Genomic DNA, 20,569 nt, shown 5'->3' with positions numbered 1-20,569 from the left:
TACTGTCTTGATGATGACAGCTTTGTAATAGAGCTGGAAGTCCGGAATTGTGATGCCGCCAGCTTTGCTTTTCTTTTTCAAGATTCCTCTGGCTATTCGGGGTCTCTTCTGGTTCCATACAAATTTTAGAATTATTTGTTCCATTTCTTTGAAAAAAGTGGACGGTATTTTGATGGGGATTGCATTGAATGTGTAGATTGCTCTAGGTAGCATTGACATCTTCACAATGTTTGTTCTTCCAATCCATGAGCACGGAACGTTTTTCCATTTCTTTGTGTCTTCTTCAATTTCTTTCATGAATATTTTATAGTTTTCTGAGTACAGATCCTTTGCCTCTTTGGTTAAATTTATTCTTAGGTATCTTATGGTTTGGGGTGCAATTGTAAATGGGATCGACTCCTTGATTTGTCGCTCTTCTGTCTTGTTGGTGTATAGGAATGCCACTGATTTCTGTGCACTGATTTTATATCCTGCCACTTTACTGAATTCCTGTAGGAGTTCTAGCAGTTTTAGGGTGGAGTCTTTTGGGTTTTCCACATACAGTATCATGTCATCTACAACGAGGGAGAGTTTGACTTCCTCTTTGCCGATTTGATGCCTTTGATTTCTTTTTGTTGTCTGATTGCTGTGGCTAGGACTTCTAATACTATGTTGAATAGCAGTGGTGAGAGTGGACATCCCTGCCGCATTCCTGACCTTAGAAAAGCTGAGAGCTTTTCCCCATTGAGAATGATATTCGCTGTAGGTTTTTCATAGATGGCTTTTATGATATTGAGGTATGTACCCTCTATCCCTATACTCGGAAGAGTTTTGATCAAGAAAGGATGCTGTACTTTGTCAAATGCTTTTTCTGCATCTATTGAGAGGATCATATGATTCTTGTTCTTTCTTTTGTTAACTTATTGTATTACGTTGATTGATTTGCGGATGTTGAACCAACCTTGCAGCCCGGAGATAAATCCCACTTGGTCGTGGTAAATAATCCTTTTAATGTACTGTTGGATCCTACTGGCTAGTATTTTGGTGAGAATTTTTGCATCCATGTTTATCAAGGATATTGGTCTGTAATTCTCCTTTTTGATGGGGTCTTTGTCTGGTTTGGGGATCAAGATAATGGTGGCCTCATAAAATGAGTTTGGAAGTTTTCCTTCCATTTCTATTTTTTGGAACAGTTTCAGGAGAATAGGTATTAATTCTTCTTTAAATAGTAAAGGGTATTCTTACTGTGAACTTGGGTTCCCAAATGTCAGAAGCATATAAGGAAAAGTGAGGGTTGATATCACTTGAAAATAGATAGATTTGTTTTTATTCCCATCACCTATGAATCATCTTCTCTTCACTTCAGCCATTTTCAGTTGACTAAAGAAGAACGTGGCTAAGCCGGGACCCCTGAAGCATGGCGGCACTGGAAGCAATGGGTCAGCGGATGACCAAAGCATGAGAGCACCTGGCATCCCTAATGTAGGGGTTCACTTGTAGCCTCCTGGGCAACACAGCTTTTCCTGAAGGCCAGTTTAGTTTCACTATCAAGGAGGGTGTTCTACCTCCCAATGTCCTCTAGCCCCCCCCACGGGTCATTGGACGGGTCCTAATATGGACTGGACAGCTATCAGAGAGACAGATACTTGGAGAAAGAAACCTGAGTGGATTGCTTAGCAACCTGCACATCAGAGAGGGGCAGCACCATTAAACAGAGCTCAACAAGTACAAGGAGCCTTCAGGTGTCTGCCTGATATTTTCTAAGGCGGTGAGATTTTCCCATCACCTAGCACTCAGAGATATTTGGAAGTTCAGGTTTGCCACAGTCTTTCCAATGCTATACAGTTGTTCCCTCTATTACAATAATGCTTCGTGAAAACACATCTCGGTCTAAGACTAGTCTGTAAGCAATTGCTGAGTACCTACCATGTGTGATATATTTGACGAACAACTGATTAGAAGCCATAAGGAGTATAGTGGGATCATATTCATAATGATGAAGGGTAAGCAGTATGCCAGGGCTTTTCAACATCAAGTGCATGCAGTATCCATCATGTGGGGCTACTTGGTGTCATAGAATTCAACTAGATATGTGTGGCCTTGGGTAAGTCCTCAATCTTCAGTCGCAGCCTCTTTATCTTTAAAATAGGGGTAATAGGGGCGCCTGGGTGGCTCAGTCATTAAGCGTCTGCCTTCGGCTCAGGTCATGATCCCAGGGTCCTGGGATCGAGCCCCGCATCAGGCTCTCTGCTCCGCGGGAAGCCTGCTTCTCCCTCTCCCACTCCCTCTGCTTGTGTTCCTGCTCTCGCTGTGTCTCTCTCTGTCAAATAAATAAATAAAATCTAAAAAAAATAAAAAATAAAATAAAATAAAATAGGGGTAATAACACCTATTCTACTGTATTGGAGGGATGATTAAATGAGATGATGAATAAACATCTGTCTGGCACAGAATTAGGATATAATTGAGGTGCATTTGTGATTTTCTTTCATTTTAACATTACTGAGTGACCCCAAGAATGGTGGTGTGATTGGCAGTGGAGCAGTGTTAAATCCCAGCTCATCCACCTACCAACCAGTGCTATGATTTTGAACTAGTTACTTAACATTTCAAAGCCTCAGTTTCTTCATATGTAAATAGAATGATGACCACATCTAACTCCTAGATTTGAGTGGTTTAAGAGAGGGAACATACATATAAAGCTTCCACCATAGTAGATACCTCATCAGTGATAACAATTGTTCTCTGCAGTGAAGGATTAAAAAAAAAAAAGAAGAAGCAGGAAGGTTACTACATGTCTCTTGGATGCCTCTATGTCTTTTCTGGTCTTTTCCTGCTTTATAAATCCTGATGAAGACGAATCCACATTAATAGAGGCAATGCTTAATTGCCTCCTTGTGGGCTGGACTCTGTCCTTAGGCAGCACATGACCATATTCTTTTTTTTCTTGAGGCTTCCAATGGGATATGTCTGTTCTATTTAATAGACCGCCTTTTTAGTGCCTGGCTCAAGAAGGCAACAGCACACACACAATTTCAGATCCCTTATGTGTATGAACACTCAGGCCTTCACTACATGGGGAAAGCATTGTCAGAGGGGCGAGTGTGGGTATCATTTCATGTTCGTTTGAACCAGTGCCAACCAGACTTCCACAGTTAATTGTGTCTCAGCGATCTTCTTCTGGAAAAAATAGCAGTGATGCAGCCTCTTAGCTGTTGCTTGGACTTCTTTCACTTTTGAAGTTTGCATTGTATGCAGTGTTGCTTCAGCAGTGGTCCCGTAATATGTTGAGCAAATGGAGCACTCCTCCCAGCCAGGCCTCCTGCCACCCAATTCCAAGTTCGTCAATCCATCTCCTTCCTTGTGGTTCCGGCAGCATAAGAGAAAGTGGAAGATGTACATTATGGTAGTTTACTCTTTGGAAAAGCACTCTCAAGTTTGGACAGAGAGTGCAGGGGAAGGGAAGCTGGGGGGTAAGGAGCAGGGAAATAGGGAGCCGTTCACTCACCCATTTCCAAATGGGCAAGGACAACCCTCCAGGAAAGTTACAGTCTTCCTTTCATCTACAGGTAATGCAGGTGGTGAAGGAGCAGGTTATGAGAGCTCTTACAACCAAGCCTAGCTCCCTGGACCAGTTCAAGTGCAAACTGCAGAACCTGAGCTACACTGAGATCCTGAAAATCCGCCAGTCTGAGAGGATGAACCAGGAGGATTTCCAGTCTCGCCCGATTTTGTAAGTAACCCCTGAGCTCTGTCTCCTCAGAGGCTCTGACCCATCATTTCTGGTCTGAAGGCCGATCACACACAGTGCAGTGGGCCATGCTGTGAGCTCTTTGCAGAAGGCCCACAGAAGACACTCGGGAAGACCTCAGTTCAGTTCCTGAAGTCTCAGCAGCTCCCCGAGGAAGGCGGTGCAGGGGCGGCAGAGGAGGAGGCAGGGACAGGTGCTTTGGCAGCAGGACCTAAGCCAGGAAGAGGCCTGGTTACTGATGAGTCCCCTGAGAATTTGTAGCTGAAAAGTGAGGGGACCTTTCCTAACACTTAGAACAAATATTTTTTCTCTGGGAAGCTATTTCTTGGTGGGTGCTTTTGAGCGGAAGACGCTCTGCCCAGCCAGAACAAAGCCCACTGGTAATTCAGGCAATATGAACATTCAAGTGGTGAGTGGAAGGGAGACGGAGAGGAAGAGAGAGATTCACTTGCCCCTGCCCCCATCCATCGGCTTTGCCTCGCCCCGGAGCACCTTGCATCGCCCCCATGACTATCAGCCCATAGGCCCGCGTCTGAGAGCAGCAGGGCCCCTGCTTATAGGACTTTGCAGCAGGTGCCCCTTGCGACAGTTGTCATTTCGCGTGCCTCCATCTTTAGGATGTTCTGAACCTCCAACATGAAGACTGTTTGCTCTGCTCCGTCTTTTCTTAGAACTGGCCCATTTATCTTCCCTTGTCCTTTTCTAAGAGCTAGGTCAGTTCTGTTACCCTTATAATTTATAGGGAAGGAAACAAGAGAAGAGGTGGGGGCAAGGAAAGTATGTGAAATGTATTCCCATTCCTCCCTCAGAAGACTAGACACAGCTTCTTCTGAACTTTTGTTATGAAGCCGACTTACAACACAGGTGTCACTGTGACACGAACGCCATCTCTCTCTGTTTCTGGTTCGTTTTCTTTCTGCCCCTCTTCCTGTCCACTACTCTCATATATATATTTGACATTTTTAGTGCTTGGCAATTTGCAAAGTAGCCCCTCCTGCTGTTTCATTTCCTCACATCCATGTGAATGAAGTAGGTAGGTCTTATTCCCATTCAGGGAGCAGGAGTAGTCCAGAGAGAGGGGAGGAGCCGGGACGTGAACTCCAGCCCACAGATCCCTCAGCTCATGCTTTGTCCACCCCAGCAGAGCTCCTTTGCAAAGTGCAAGACTAAGATGTGGTTTAAAAAATTTCACAGGTCTGCAGCCCCCTCATGCGTGCTTGCTCTCAGGCCCTGGGAGGCACCGTCAGAGGCTGCGGAGCAGAAGTGCAGACTTGAGTGAGGGTGAAGCTGGGCAGCAGGGCGGGAATGCTTCCTGGGGGTCTTTGGCTTGCGTCATAGTGAGACCTGACTTGTACTTGCATTGAGCACCAGCCAGCTCTGCAGCAAGCACTGCTGGGCCTTTGGGCTGGTCCTCAGCCAGAAGGTACAGCTAGAAATACCAAACGGAAAGCCCTTCTGATAAATGCTTGACTCCTCAGAGATATGGTTTCTTACTTGCGGAGAGGGACAGCAGCACCTCGTCCCATCACAGGGCCTACAGCACCAAAATGTTGGATTCCCTAAGGTTTGTTTCAGCAGATGGGCAGACACACAGAGACTTCATTATGCTTTTGACAGCAGTTCTTAAAACCTAAAGGGAGACTTGAGGAACCACTTCAGTCAAGGGCGAGGGATCCCAAATTATTGTTTGACCATGACTTTATTCTAAGCAAGAATGTTAACTGCATGTGAAGTGTGAACACTTTGCTCCTGTTTTGGCTTCATACCTTTATTTCCTGAGGCTCTGCCCATGACATTCTGACATTTTCCCTTGATTATAAGAAGCTCTTATGTTTGCATTTATTATGTGAGGAGAAGCAATGCAAATATAAAGGAAATCTTCTGTATGTGTGTCGCTTTGGTATCATCATTCGGCCATGGGACTGAAAAGCACCACGGCTCACTGGGGCCCTTGCCATAGTTGCAATAAAGGCTTGTTAGAAACTATAGCATTTAAGGGGGAGGCCATGGGCCAGCCTGATCATTATCCCAGCCTCCGAAATGGGCAGGTGGGAGCCAGCCTCTAGCTGCTCGTCCAGGGATGTTTTGTCTGTTAGAATGACCTGCTAGACAGGAACTCACTGCAAGATTGGATAAAGCCTAAAGGCTGCTGACATGGCTCACAGGACAAATCCACGTCAACAGAAAGGGACAGCCCATGTATGATGGTCTGCATTCATTCACTCATTCATTTAACAAATATGTCTCGAGTGACTCCTGCCTGTCCGGCCCTGTGCTGCAGACGGGCAGAGAACCAGAGACCCTTGCCCCCCCCCACCCCCTACTGTCCCAGGTTGTGAAATTTGGGTGGGAGGGTTAACACAGACTGTGCTTGGGGGTTGTCATGAGAGCACACAGGAGACACATCTCCCCCAAGCTCGGGAGTTAGGATATTCTAAATTTAGAACTGAAAAGCACCTTTAAGGTCATCTAGTTGAAGCTTCTCAGTTTGCAGACTGGGACAGTGACTTGGCTGGGGCTTGCCCACTGGTACAGAGCCCTACTGGCCACACCCTCACCAGCCTCTTGACCCCCATAGTGCTCTCCCCATGGCCCGGCTCCTTCTGTGCCTGCCGCACACAGCTCGGTGGCAGACCTAAGTGCCCCAGAGAGCCTTTGAGGCATGCGTCCCATTATTATAAACCGTTTATGTTTCCTGAGTAGAAAAATGTACACTCTGTGTGAGCAAATATTGGGGGGGAATATTCAGTGGGTTGAAGAAGCTCTGTTGTATTTCTTAGCTCTTGACCGATTATTTCAGAGAGGAGATATTTGTTACTTTCCACTTAGCATGACTTTACAGGGAAGGTAATTCTCTCCACACAACTAATCCGAGTTAATGTATATAAAAAACTTGAACAGTCCAAAAACAGGTCATTTAACACTACACTGGGGGGGGAGGAGAGATGCAAGAATAAACACCAGTGAAGCATGGCAGCAAAAGGTAGAAAATCCACACCCAGGGAGCTAACCAATCTGGGCTCAGACTCCAAGGCCACTACTTGGACATGTGGCTCTTTAGACAAGTTACATAACCCATTCTAAGCCTGTTTTTCTAAGGTCTAAAAAAGAAAATGATTAAAGTGTCCACATCATTGCACAGTTAGGAAGGTTCCAGGATGTAGTGCCTGAAAAGCACTTAGCATATATGCCTGGCACATAGTATCCACTCAGAGAAATGGTCCCTCTTATCATTAGCTGATAACCAGAATGGGACATGTCGTCACACTGTTGATATGTCAGTGGTAAAACTGACACTATGAATGTATTTGTGTATGCCTCGCCTTATCTCAGAAGGTACAGTGGAAGTATAGTGAGAAAGAAAAAGTAAAAACGGGGCCAGAAATCAGGCTAACGCCTACCCTGCCTCTCTGCCTCCTCACTAAATATTGGCCACAAGCTTTGTGTAGGGCCTTCTCTCAGCAAATGCCAGCAGGATGGTCTGGTCAGTTACACAGTTTTCAGTGTTCAGTGCACTTGACAAATGCTTATCAAATGCCTGCCACGTACCAGGTACTGTTCTGTGTATTGGTGATTTAGCAGTGAAGAGGACAGATGCAATTCTCGCCCTGCAATGATTATATTTTAGTGGGGAGACACAGACAATAAACGTAGTAAAGATTATAGCATGTTAAAAGAGGATAATGACAATGGAAATATAAAGCAGGATAAGGGAAATGGAGAGCTGGCAGCCTTAAGTAATGTGGTCAGAGTAGATCCCTCTAGTTGGGATGGTAACATTTGAGTTAAGATGTTTAAGGGACTAAGGGAGTAGGCCATGCATATATTTATAAGAGAAGGGTATTCCAGCAGAGAGAAACACCAGTGCAAAGGCCCTGAGGTGGGAGTGGGTCCGGGTGTTCAGTAAATAAGAAGGCCACTGTGGCTGAAGAAGACTAAGCAAGGAGGAGAGCAATAGGAGGTGAGTCCGGAAAAGTGGCTGGGAGTTGATGATGGAGGGCCTTGTTGGGGAGCCACTGGGAGGGTTTTGAGCAGAGGATCGACGTGCTCTGACTCAGGTTTCAAAATAATCCCTCTTGCTACTATAGTGGGAATAGACTCCAGGGAGGCAAGTCTGGAAGCAGGGAGATCAGTAAGGAAGTTATTTCAATAACCCAAGCAAGAGATGATTCGAAGTGATTCAAGTCTCTACTATAGATTAGATAGATTTTGAAGATAAGAAATGATATTTCCTGATTGATTGAATAAGAGAAAGAGAGGAGTCAAAGTGGAGTTCACAGTTTCGTTTGAGCTGCCCAACCAAAGGCGAGAAGGAGTAGAGCAGGTCGAGACGGGGTCAGGAGTTCAGCTTTGGACCTGTCAAGTTTGAGGTGTCCGTGAGACATCCACATTTGGCATGTCTCACAGTTGGTTTGACAAATTTGGAGTTCAGCCGAAAGGTCCGGGTTGGAAATATAAATTTGGGAAGCTGTCAGCATAAAGTTGATATTCAAAGTCATGAGTCTATAATATAAAGAACAGAAGAAATACAAAGAGTGAATTTGGAGGCCCTCCGGTTGTCAAGACAGATCAATTTCCACGAAACAGACACATCCCTCAGCACACCCAAAGTCTTCACAGAACCCTTTTAGATCAGGGGTCGGCAAAGTGTAGATGGCTCTTGGGGCAAATCCAGCTCACTACCTGTTTCTATAATGGGAGTTTTATTGGAACACAGCCACACTCATGTGTTTACATACCATTCGTTGACTGCTTCCACTCTACTGCGGCAGAGCTGAGTAGTTGCCACAGACAGCTATGACCCCTGGAGCCTGAAATATTTACTGTCTGGCCTTTACGGGAAATGTGTGCCACCCTCTGTTCTAGGGGGACACTGAGTAACAGCTCAGTGGGGCAGACCACAGGGCCAGGAGGCAGCTCACTGGTCTAGCGGGGCCGCCTGTCTTCTGTATGTGGTGCCGGCCTTGCCGGCCGTGGACCTGGGATTGTGTCCCAGAAACGATGCCGGACCTGGAATTGCTCTTCACACATTCATTCACCCTACCCCCTTTAATCTTCCTTCTTTTATTTATGTACAGGGCCTATAGACAGAATTAGAAGAATATCTATCCAAACGAGGGCAGTGAACCCATGACCTTGGCCTCATTGACCCCAAGCTGAGAATCTCTATCCCCAACTGCGGTCCATAATGCATTACACTGAGGTCCAACCTCATCCACAGACACACCATGTAGGTGTTATATAGGTTTTCCTACTATGAGTGAATTTTATAGCAAGTGGGTCCATTTGCATGAAAAGAAGAGGAAATCACTTAGAAAAAAAGAAAAGTTTTCCTCTTTCTCATTGCCCAGTCATGTTTTAGAGGCCTTTCGGGCTCACAACAAGGAAGGGCTAACTCTTGCAGCAGTGGATTCACTCACTCTGGAAATATCTCCCCAGGAGACATTGCCATAATGGAGTATCACCATGCGCATGTCTGGGTCTTACACTAAGATGTCGTAAATCATCGACTAAGATGACTCGGAAGTACTTTCAATTATTTCCTCCTTTTGGGCCTCTTCCCTGCATCTTTATCTCCATTTTAATAATTCAACTCTAGCCTACTGAAACTATTATTTAAAGATACATCGCAACCTAAGAATCGGTGAAATTCCCAAACCCTTTCTCCAGTGACCTCTCGATCCCTTAGTGCCATCTCGTCCTCTCTGCCCTTCGCCCTGGCTCGGAAGTCAGGAGCGGTGATTTATTGTCACGTGTGGCTGCCCTGGCATTTCCACCCACCTTCTTCTCCCATTCAGAGCAGGGTTCATCAAAGCTGCAATGTACTAAGTCCATTTTACCAAAGCTGAACACTGATAATAAATAGTTTTAGTGATCTGAAAGGCCGAGATGAGACCCTGAAGGTCTGCACAGGAGAGCTTTACAAAGGTACCAAGCTGTGTTCTTAGGACTCAATCTCCATATTATGCTTTATAAATGTTCAATTGCAACAGTATCAAATGACAGGAGGTTTGAAGCCATTGGAGTTTGAAATATGTATTAGCAGAGTACTAGCACACCTCGTTCGTTAGAGGGCCAGATCCTTTGATGTGACTTTTTAATTCTCTTTATCTCACATGTAAATAGAAGCAGTTTGTATGCAGAAGATTGAGTTCCACGCTTAACGTCTGTGAGCTGTTTCCCCACCTGTAAAATAGAAATAATAATACCCACTTATTAACAACACTAATACGTGTTCCCAAAACTTGGGGGTTTTTGAGGGAGAGCAGGAAGGGGATGTTAACTGAGCTAAAAGCAGATAGTCCCACTACCTGACTCAAAGCAGGGACCTCCCAAGTGTGAGTGCCTTCCCCACCCGTGAGCCGACCACCCTGTGAAGACAGCCTGTCTGCAGTCAGAGCAGGTCCAGAGTTGAGGTGGAAGCTGACAGACATGTGAGCCATGACTACAGTGAAATGTGGGCATATGGAGAGTTGGCCTGAGTGAAGGAGAGAATATTATCAAAGCAAATTCAATAATAACCTCACGTTCCTACCCAGGGCTTGTAGAGCACTTGCACTTACACTGTCTCCTTTGGGAGTCACAGCCTTTTCCCACAAAATGTTCTTATCCCCATTTTACAGGTGGGAAAACTGAGACTTCGATGAGCTACATGAAATGCAAGTCATTGGCAGAGTCTAAATTAAAACGCTAGTCTTCCAAGTTCTGGGTCTACGTTCTAATCAATACTTTAACACTACTGAGGGTTCTCCCTGTCCAGCATCAACCAGAATAGCTCTAGCTTTCCTAGACTCAAATGCTAGAGCACTACATAAAATTTCACATGATTAAAAAAAAAAAAAAACAAAAACTATGCTCTTGGGGTACCTGCATGCCTCAGTGGGTTAAGCGTCTGACTCTTGATTTCAGCTCAGGTCATGATCTCAGGGTTGTGGGATGGAGCCCCGAGTTGGGCTTGTGCTCAGCCAGGAGTCAGCTTGTCCCTCTCCCTCTGCTCCTCCCCCTGCTCTCTCTCTCTCTCTCTCTCTCTCTCTCAAATAAATAAATAAAATCTTCTTAGAAAAAAAGAGATTTAAAAAACATTGTACTCTGTCCTGATATCTTTAAGGCATAGTGCATCTAAAACTAAGTTATATTGTATTAGCCTGACTCAAGATGCAAATAATCCCTAATTTATCCCATTATTATCCCCAGCTCTGTGGGCTAGAATCAGGGATGATATGTTGCTCCCATTTGTAAGTGATAGAGTGGAAAGCAAAATGTGGTCCTGTGGTTTGCTGTGGAATTAGTAATTACATGGCTGCCTGGTATTGCTCTTTGGTCAGATCACAAATGCAGTCTAGGAGTTTACCTGCTGTAGGAGGGGGAAGTGTGACCAAAGATTTATTGTCTTGGCAAAGCCAAGTGAGTTTCTGCATGAGTTTATATCTGTGGCTTTGTGAAACAAGGAAAGAAACTTCTTGGGAGGCTTTGGTGTAGCAAAACGTCACAGAAGTGGCGGGTGCTTCGGTGGGTATTCTGTAAATGTCAGAGAATCTATAGTGTTGTTTTAACAGATCAACCTGTCCACCAACTCTTAATAAATAATCCTCTAAAGCACCACCTTGGGAGGTGTTGGGATGGTCGTGGAAAGATGCGGCTTGCACTTCGCTGCCCCATCTGCCCACGATGCCCTTTCAACCAGGTGCTGTTCTCAAGGCATGCCGTGCAATGCATGTGTGTTCTTCACAGGGAACTGAAGGAGAAGATTCAACCAGAAATCTTGGAGCTGATCAAACAGCAACGCCTGAACCGCCTCGTGGAAGGGACCTGCTTTAGGAAACTCAACTGCCGGCGGAGGCAAGGTATTGTGTCTGGGGCACTGTGTCCCGGCGAGGGTGAATGGTGGCCTGCTCCCTGGGGAGTCATGGGGCATGGGTGCTGGCTTAAGGGTAGGCCCTGCAGCACTGGACTCCGAACAGGAATAGCAGTCCGGTAAGTTCTGACTCCCCATGCACACCCAGGGAAAATCAAAGAACTATCAGAAGACCCATGGAACTGAAAAGCCACCTGAGCTATTTAGTGCCACAAGTCTGCTAGTGGGTGTTCAAGAACAGCCAACACGTATCGAGAGCTTACCATGTACCAGGCTCTCCTTTTACTTATTTTAATGCATTTCCTCCTCCTGGTGACCCTGTGATCATACCCACTTCACAGATAAGGAAACTGAGACAGTGAGGAGCTAAAAGTAAGTTGCCCGAAGTTGCGGAAGAGCAAGGATTCATACTCCAGCAACTCTATGGCCCTTACTTCCATTTTATTTTTATTTTATTTTATTTTTTTATTTTATTTTATTTTATTTTATTTTATTTTATTTTATTTTATTTTATTTTATTTTATTTTACGGCCCTTACTCTTAATGACTCCCTCTGCTGTCAGGAGAGCTGGTACCCACAGCTGGATTTGATTTTGGAACTTTAGCATGGATGGCCCTAATTCTCAAATGATTCCCTTTGAGGTGAAATACTGATTCCCTTCTAGGTGAAAATTACTTTATCTGGAGATTTAAGTAACAGTGAACCAAGGTGGGATAGAATCGGTTTTCATAATCCTGCCAGAAGAACTTCTGAATTGTCTCAGGGAATTTTAATCCCAAAATACCATGTCAGAATGGGTGCCATTAGACTAGTTCCAATAGGCAGAAGGCACTTTCTGCTTTTTCTCAGTCAGGGAAGTAAAGTCTTTTGATTGCTTTCTTCTTCTCTTGACAGGCTGCTGAGGCAAAGTCACAGGATTCCTATCATACTGTCCTATAAACAAACAGTCAGAAACTAAAACTGAAAGATAAGATCTGGGGAGAGTGACGAGATTGAGGGACAGCCAGAGCAAGCATAAGCAGTAGCAGCTCTACCAAGAAAAACACCAGTTATGGCCCAGGAGAAACTCTGGCAGATATTTTTGAAAACCAGTGGATGCTCTGCTCAGACACAGAGCTCACCCACTAATGACAAATATCATTTCATGTTTATGCCAAACCCGTCCCCCTGGCTGTTTTCTTTAATGGCTTTGTGCTGAATATTGAGTAAATTCAAATAATTTCAAATATTACAGTGAAAAATCATATTAAGGAACTTCCAAAGGCAGAACTTCCTTGAGAAATGAAAGAATAGGTTGTTCCCAGAGGATGGCAAGCTATGGCACTGAGCTTCAAAAGGGGCCTCAGGGGAGAGGACTATGGGCAGAATGATGATAAGAGCTGAGTTCCAGCTGGGACTGAGAAAGGCTCCGTTGGGAGAGCAGCCAAAGAGGGAGCTCCCTCCTTTCTCACCGCATTCCTTGCATGGGGCATCATCAAATGCTTTTCCAGAAGATAGTGTGGCATGATGGTGAGGACAAGAGCCCTGGGGCGGGATGAAATGGGTGCACTCCCGCCTCTCCCCCTGACCAGCTGTGTGACTGTGGGCAGTCTCCCCATCAAAAATAGGGATAACAGGACACCTGGGTGGCTCAGTCGAAGCGTCTGCCTTTGGATCAGGTCATGATCCCAGGATCCTGGGATCGAGCCCCACATCGGGCTCCCCGCTCAGATGGGAGTCTGCTTCCCCCTCTGCCTCCTGTTCCCCCTGCCTGTGCTCACTCTCTCTCTCTCTCTCAAAAAGAAAAAAGAAAAAGAAATGGGGATAACAATGCCTGTGCCCTGAAGTCAGTGTGAGGAGGGAAGGTGATCATGAATGTAGCTCTGAGAAAGCCACCACAAAGGGTAGCAGCTACTCTTCTAGAAGGTTGTGTAGGAAAAGAGCAATGAGCTGGGAGTAAGTAGACTTGACTCTCGGCTTCACAACTCTAAGTAACCAACTGAGTACCTTTAGGCAGACACATAACCTCTCAGGGCTACAATTTCTATCTAGTAAGTGGGAGAATTGGACTAGATGATCTCTTAGCTCAGTTAGCCAGATAGTTGATTCTATGCTTGATCTCTTCATCCCCTTTAGAAAAATCAATAGTCAGGACATACTGCTCCCATAAGATGATTTATAAAGTTTTTATTTACTTGGCATTGGGCAAAGGACATAGAAGTGGGAGGAGGAGGGGGGAGATGGCACGTGGATTCATACCATCCAGTGCCTCCTTGCTGATGTCTAGCTAGAATCCCCCAGAACGTAATTCAAAGAACTCACTTAACCTTCTGGTCTACTTTACTACAAGTCTTCTTCCCTTTCTAGGCTGAAATGTATAAGATTCTACTAGAGTAATCCTGTTTCTAGATACAATAATGACAGTCTTTTGGGTAAAGAAGTATCAGCCCATTATTTGAAAATTTTCCTGTTTTCTAAAAACGAATTACCTAATGAACAAAAAAATATTAGCACCTAGATTATAAATTTATTAGTTAAGCTCCCCAGGGAGCCTGGCTATCTGTATTTAATATAAAATCATCCTTCTGGGTACAGAAAGGAAGACCTTTTGGTGTTTGGTAAATGGATTTAAAATCTGGTGACTAGATCTGCGTGCATAAAAGTAGGGATTCAAAGCAGACTGTGATGAAATTGGTTTCCTATCACCCCATAGAAACATTCCACTTAGATTTACACGGATTAATGAGGACATGACATAAACTCATTTTTTAAAAAGATTTTATTTATTTATTTGAGAGAGAGAGAGAGAGAGAGTGAAAGAGAGCATGAGCAGGGGGAGGAGCAGAGGGAGAAGCAGGCTCCCCACTGAGCAGAGAGACTGAGGACATGGGGCTTGATCCCAGGACGCTGAGATCATGATCTGAGCCCCCCAGGCGACCCTGTAAAATCATTTTAATCCCTTCGAAAGAGATGCACTTCCACAGGAGCTCTCAGAAGGGAATAGCCACATGCCCTCCCAGGTAAAAGAGCAAGGACACTGGGAAGGAATGGCGGCCACACTCTGTTAAAACTTGTTCAACAGTGAGTCAGATACAGATGAGCCGATTTAAGTATTAACTGTACAGGGGATAATGGGAAAGAGCTTTCTGTTCCACAGAACTGGAAAGTGGGGGAGCAGAGTCCTTTACCACACCACGTTTGGCCAGAAGACCCAAGTTAATACCTACCCATCATTCTCCCTGCCTCATGCACAGCTCTGCTACTTGGTTAGACTGATGGAGATATTCACAGATCTGGGTTTCTAGGAATTCTGGCCACATTAGAACTTGGAGGCAGTAAGTCATGTGGGACACATCAAGTGGCATTCAAATCCCTGCTTCCCCACTTGCTAGCTGGGGGGCCTTGGGCAACCTACTAGATCTCTCTATGTTCCTATTTCTTCATCTGTCTAATGATGCCAGTTGTAAGTAAGGGTTAAATAAAATCCTGCATTTATAGCACCCAGTAGAGTGCTTTGCACATTGTCAAACATGCTTTAGTGACATTTAGCATTAATTTTAGCTTGTAGGTCCTCAGAATATAGGTTTTTAAACACAGGTGGGAGAGTGGCAATGGATGTCACATACCAAACTCACTCCATTCTGTTCCCATCACAGAGTATCTAAGGCTCCTGTTCAGACTCCTTCACAATGAGATAGATCGCCTTGCTTCTGTGTCCCCTGGGCTTCTGTGGGACCGAATTCAGATGAAATTCCAGAAGTTGTCTATGGTAGGGCCATTATTTGCATCATGAGAATCTGCAGGATCAAGAACTGCTCCCTGTTTTCCTTATATTTCAGAGATTAGAGTCTTTCAAAATCCTTCAGGTTGAATAGTCTTGATAAGAGCCCAGGGCTACACATTGGAGTGTCATTACAAGAAATGATAGCATGAAACTTTTGCTTCTCATTGAAAACATTGTTCATTTTGTTGGCCAGCATCCCTTCTCTAAGCACTAACACAACAACCTTCTCTAAGCACTAACATGACAGACTTAATTTGGAACTCAGATGTGAGCAAAGCATGTGCCCCGAGGAACTAGCATGCTTCTGTGTCCCGGCCAACAGTGATCTACCTTACCTCGGGATCTCGGCTCACTCAGAAAACCTAGAGCCAAGTGATATATTCAGGCATAGTAACCAAATGAACCCTCTTTAGGAACAGGCTGTTTCTTCCTCTACCCTTGATTTGAAATTTTTGTTTAATATTTAATTAAACCTTATCATAACTCATTTTTATTTTAAAAAAAGGGATAAATCAACACATATTTTCAGAGGAAGAAAATCCAGTTGATTTTCAGGGACAAAGAACTTTCCAGTAGCTCAAAATAAGAGATGATCCTTGTTCTCAGAAGGTGGAGGGAGCAGGAGTGGACAAGAGGGGTTACTGTTAACGGGAAAAAGAGGACGATGCTAATAGCTGTGAGCCAGCTCTGTGCAGGGTGCAGAAATATTTTAGATAATAATTAACATTACTTAGCGAAAGAGGAGTAGGGATCCCTAAGGTTCTTACAGATTGGCCAAGGCTACTTAGCTGATGTGTGAGGGCCAGGCGTGGAGCCCAGGTCTGTATGACTCCAAAGCAGCAGTTAGGCCAAACCATCTTTAAAAGGATTTGGGGCTCTGGAGTCATCTTCTGTTGTGAAAGGAAGCAGCAGTCTGCAGGGAGACAGAATTCGGAATCAGAACACCATCTCTCGTTCTAAAGATTATCCAGTGAAATGAGGAAGATTTGGAAGGCAGGATGGCCTCTGTCTCTATCTATATTCATTGTCGTCCTTTACTGGACCAACAGAGCAATCTCATCAGACGTATCTCATCACCTCAAAGAAGACATTTCCCCTTAAAAACATTGCTGGGTCCCTCGTGTTTTATGACTTGGAAAGCTTCAAGCCTAGGCAGGAGAAAGACCTGAGCACACTAAAGTGGTTGCACATTTTAGGTTAACCTAGGAAAGCTCCAATATCCTAATAGAAGTGCCCTAAGATTTTACTTTAGTAAAGGCCACCGGCTTCCCAAACACAGGAGTCTCAGGGCCCCCTGGGCCAGCAGCCATTTGCCCCCTGAGTCCCCGACAGAGCCGATCAAGACTCCGTTCTTGCTGTGCCCTGTGCCCACCCAGCATTTCACACTCATGGTAGCTAGTATCCAGCTTGCTCGGGCCCCCCCGTGCAGTCCCATTGGCCAGCCCCAAATGTGTCTCTAGCCTTGGTGCTGAAGACTAACGGTCAGTCGCACTGTTGGATATAGCTACCTATGGCTCATTTAATTGAACTTAAATAAAATTTAAAACTTCTTTTCTTACTATTGGATAAGTATCTATGGAGTATTTCTGTCATAGCAGAAAGTTCTATCAAACAGTGCTGCAAGGATTACAGTTGTCAGCGGTTATTAGCTCCGTAATGATCTATGCGACATTGGGAATAGCTTTAATCAGCCCTGGAGAACTTCTTACCAGGCTTGTGAGCTCTGAAACCAGCTTTTCTCTCTGATCCTACACACACACACACACACACACACACACACACACACACGCATACGCATGCATGCACGCCCACACACATGCACTCATACAGAGACAGACCGAGAAAGTGAAGCACAAAATTATCTCTATCTTGTCAGTTTTTGAATTTGGAGAATGAAGAAATGGCTATTAACGTGCTAACAATCATAATTGACTGGAAGACCTCTATATTAACTCCTGTTTATTCTTTAAATGCTAATAAACAATCTTCAATAATGTTCTCACTGCTTCCTGCTAATTGCTTTTAGTGACACAATCCACTCATTCATTGCCCAGGGGGATTGAGGAACTAGTAACATCATGCTGGGTTTTGAAAAGAAATACACATTTTTCTTACCGTAAAAGAAACTGCAAATCAAGCTGCTGCTGCTGACTGACATGGAAACTGTCTCACACAACAAGCCAGCATGTTTTGTTGCTCAGAACTGGCCACTCCGCTGTCCTCTACAGCAGCTCCCCCTTTGAGACAAACACACACAAGTTATGATCCTCTAAACCTTCCCAGAGCTAATGACTCCAGCCCTCATCCTGAGGAAGATACTGTCATGGCATCCACCCATTTGCTTATGAGTCAAAACAGCCTCCCCAAGACTTTCCAGCCCCTGTCTCCAGTGTTTTGTCATCCATCCAAGACTTCCTGTTTGATGGGGAGGAAGGAATGGAGCAATGCCTTCCATTAATGACGTCCAGATCTTTTTGCTCTCTCCCATTTTAGTAGTAGCCTGAGAAAGAGAAACTCATATAGGACAGGAGAGGAGTTAGCCAGAGGTAGGAGGAAATTCTGTCAGCTGTGCCCCAGATATCGATATGGCAGGGTTCCGGGAGGCCTTTGGTGTTTCTTTTCAGTGAACATGCACCACAACTTTGCGAAGACAGTAGTTGCCTTGCCTCCAGGAACCCTGATAAATAGCCACCGTCCTCTCATAGTTTCTGAGTGGAAGAATACACTGCACAAGAGACCTTCCCTATTCCTACTTTTCCCTGCAGTCTAGTCAGAGTTGCTGCGTCCCTGCGCCTCTTTCCCAAGCCTGGGAGACAAGTGTTTCCACCATGTTTCTCTCAGTTACCACCAAGAACCGAGGGAGCTCCTCATCCTTGAACTTCTTGGCTCTGTCTCTCATGTCTGCCTTTCACCCTGATGAATTTGTCCTATACCCGGTAGAGTGCCATGTGCACTGGGCACTCTGCAAATGTTCACTGGATAAGAAAACGTCCCTTGAAAGCATATGCAGCAGAAATTTTTGAAGTCTTACAAACGAATATAAGTTGTGCATTTTACTTCACAGTATATCTGCTTGATCCACTTAAATTTTGTAATGCTCCCCCAATATCCTGAGAATGAATGATCTTTGATTGCATCATACTGGTCCTTGGGTTTTAGGTTACTACCGTTACCCCTGGAGCTTATCCCAGCTTAAGAAGTGAGGGGTCCCTGTAAAGAATAGGTTGGGCCCTTACTCAGAATAAGACTAGCATGTCCCAGTGCACAGCTCACTGACTTCCTTGCCGGCTTTCTGTGACCCTTCAGTTACTCACTTAGCTAAAAATCCCAGCGCTGAGGTATCAGGGGAAGGAAGTTTCATAGTAAATCTCTCCAGCTGGCTTTGTGCAGTCTCCGCAGGCCCCCCAAGAGCACTGTTGATGCTCACGACCAGAGCACCGCCTCCTCCTGTGGAATTCACAATTCCTATTGTGAATCACGAGTCCGATTCCCAAATGTGTTCTCCTCATGGAGAACTTGGTGATTACATGTTTGCCTAATTGAAATGACTGTAGATTATTCAGGGAGTAACTTTATGTTCTCCCTTTGAAATAGTCTCCCAGGAAAATGACCTGTGTTATATGTGTAGATTTAACATGATTTTGAAAATTGAGCAATGCCAGGTGTTTCCCTAGCCATCAAATAACTTTTCCTTTCCTCTCAAATTTTTCCAGCAGAGTTCAGATTCTTTTTAAATTATATGGATTGCCATATTCTGACTACATTCAAGAATTCTCAAACCCTATTTATAGATGAGGAAGATGGGAATCACAGGGGCATTTTGCTTTTGTGGATCAAGTTTGGGTGTTTTCTTTGTTCATTGTGTGGCTTTTCCTTCCATTTTTAACACTTTCTTTTCTATTAAAAGAGTCCTAGTTAAGACATAAGTTTTGCAGTGAAGGCAATTTTAGACAGGAACCCACTTTCCTTACAATGTTATGGAGCACTTTCTAATCAGAGTAATTTCAAAACAATACATTTGTAGACACAGTAATGAGGTGACTTGACCAAGGCCACCATGTCCGCCAACTGCATGACTGTACAGAGGGGCTTACAGGTCATGAATGCTTTCAAGGTCATACATGCTTCATGTCTTAAGCGTTTGGACCAAGTCCCCTTGGGTCCTCATTTATCAATTTAGCCAACACCAACTGTGCTACTCCTGTGTGCCAGGCACTGTGCCAAGGGGTTGGGATAATGTCATTATGAAGACAGGGGCTGTCATTAGAGAGCCCTGGCTTCTCCATACTGTCTGGGCTCATGAGTATCCTGAGTCCTTTTCCATCAGTAATTATTCACAGTACACCTGCTAGGGCAAGTTGATTCCCTAGGGTTTGTGGCAAATAATGAGAAATACCAAGATGCTTCACATGGGGACCCCCATAATCAAGGAAGATGTTGGGGCAGCTAAGAAGATGGGGAGAGTCCCTTCAGAAGTAGTAATCAGAGAGGGCTTCCTGGAGAAGGAGGCATCTAAGCACAGCCTTGCTTGAGAGTTTCATGAAGGTTGCTGTCACAATTTAAGCTCTTTATCTATAAAAGTGTTTTTTGCCTCCTCCTTCCTACCTCACAGGCTTATTCAAACATTTTTATTGCATTGGAATGCAGAGCAGGTTAGGTTGAGGGAGTTATTTATAAGAATGACTCTAAGGCCCTGGTCATGCCTATTTCTTTGTTTTTGTCCTAATTTTTTAATTTTGTTTAGTTTCAGGTATATAACATAGTGATTCTATACTTCTATATATTACAAAATGATCACCACAATAAATGTAGTAACCATCTGTCACCATACAAAGTTGTTACCGGGTTACCAATTATATTCCCTATGCTATGCATTACATCCCCATGTCTTATTCATTTTATAACTGGAAGACTGTACCTCTAAGTTCCCTTCTAGTCATGTCTATTTAGAGAACTAAACTCTAGGAATCAGAGAGGAGACGATTGTGAATATCCTCTTTCTTTGGATAAATCCCTGACTTATTTAGATTATTTTCTCATGAATTCCACCCGTTGTGTCTATCACTAGCATCCTAACAATTCATTCTTGGATTAATTTGTGTGTATTAGCCCCAGAGGTGGGGGTCTGGTGCACCAATTAAGATATGGCACACAACTATCTCAACAGTCTTAACATCTTGGAGAAGAATGTGGAAGCAGAAGAGTTCCAAGAAAGCTGGT

The 20,569-nt window shown here is 44.4% G+C and overlaps 1 protein-coding gene across 4 annotated transcripts in view; it reads left to right on the top strand.

Annotated features, from left to right (window-relative positions):
• The window catches only part of ELMO1 (engulfment and cell motility 1), a 523,658-nt gene that overhangs the window by 478,906 nt on the left and 24,183 nt on the right, over positions 1-20,569 (top strand). For all 4 annotated transcript variants that reach the window (XM_028104852.2, XM_028104849.2, XM_028104850.2 and 1 more), the window contains 2 exons: positions 3,549-3,712; positions 11,462-11,574. In XM_028104852.2, coding sequence (XP_027960653.1) covers positions 3,549-3,712; positions 11,462-11,574 — 277 coding nt within the window. The remainder of the gene's footprint in view (positions 1-3,548; positions 3,713-11,461; positions 11,575-20,569) is intronic.

The sequence above is a fragment of the Eumetopias jubatus genome, unplaced genomic scaffold, assembly GCF_037043125.1.
Source record: "Eumetopias jubatus isolate StellerSeaLion01/CBP00866 unplaced genomic scaffold, mEumJub1_p1.0 scaffold_14, whole genome shotgun sequence".
NCBI classification, from domain to species: Eukaryota; Metazoa; Chordata; class Mammalia; order Carnivora; family Otariidae; genus Eumetopias; species Eumetopias jubatus.
Note: the sequence above shows the minus strand (reverse complement) of the source record. Positions and strands in the feature narration are given on the sequence as shown.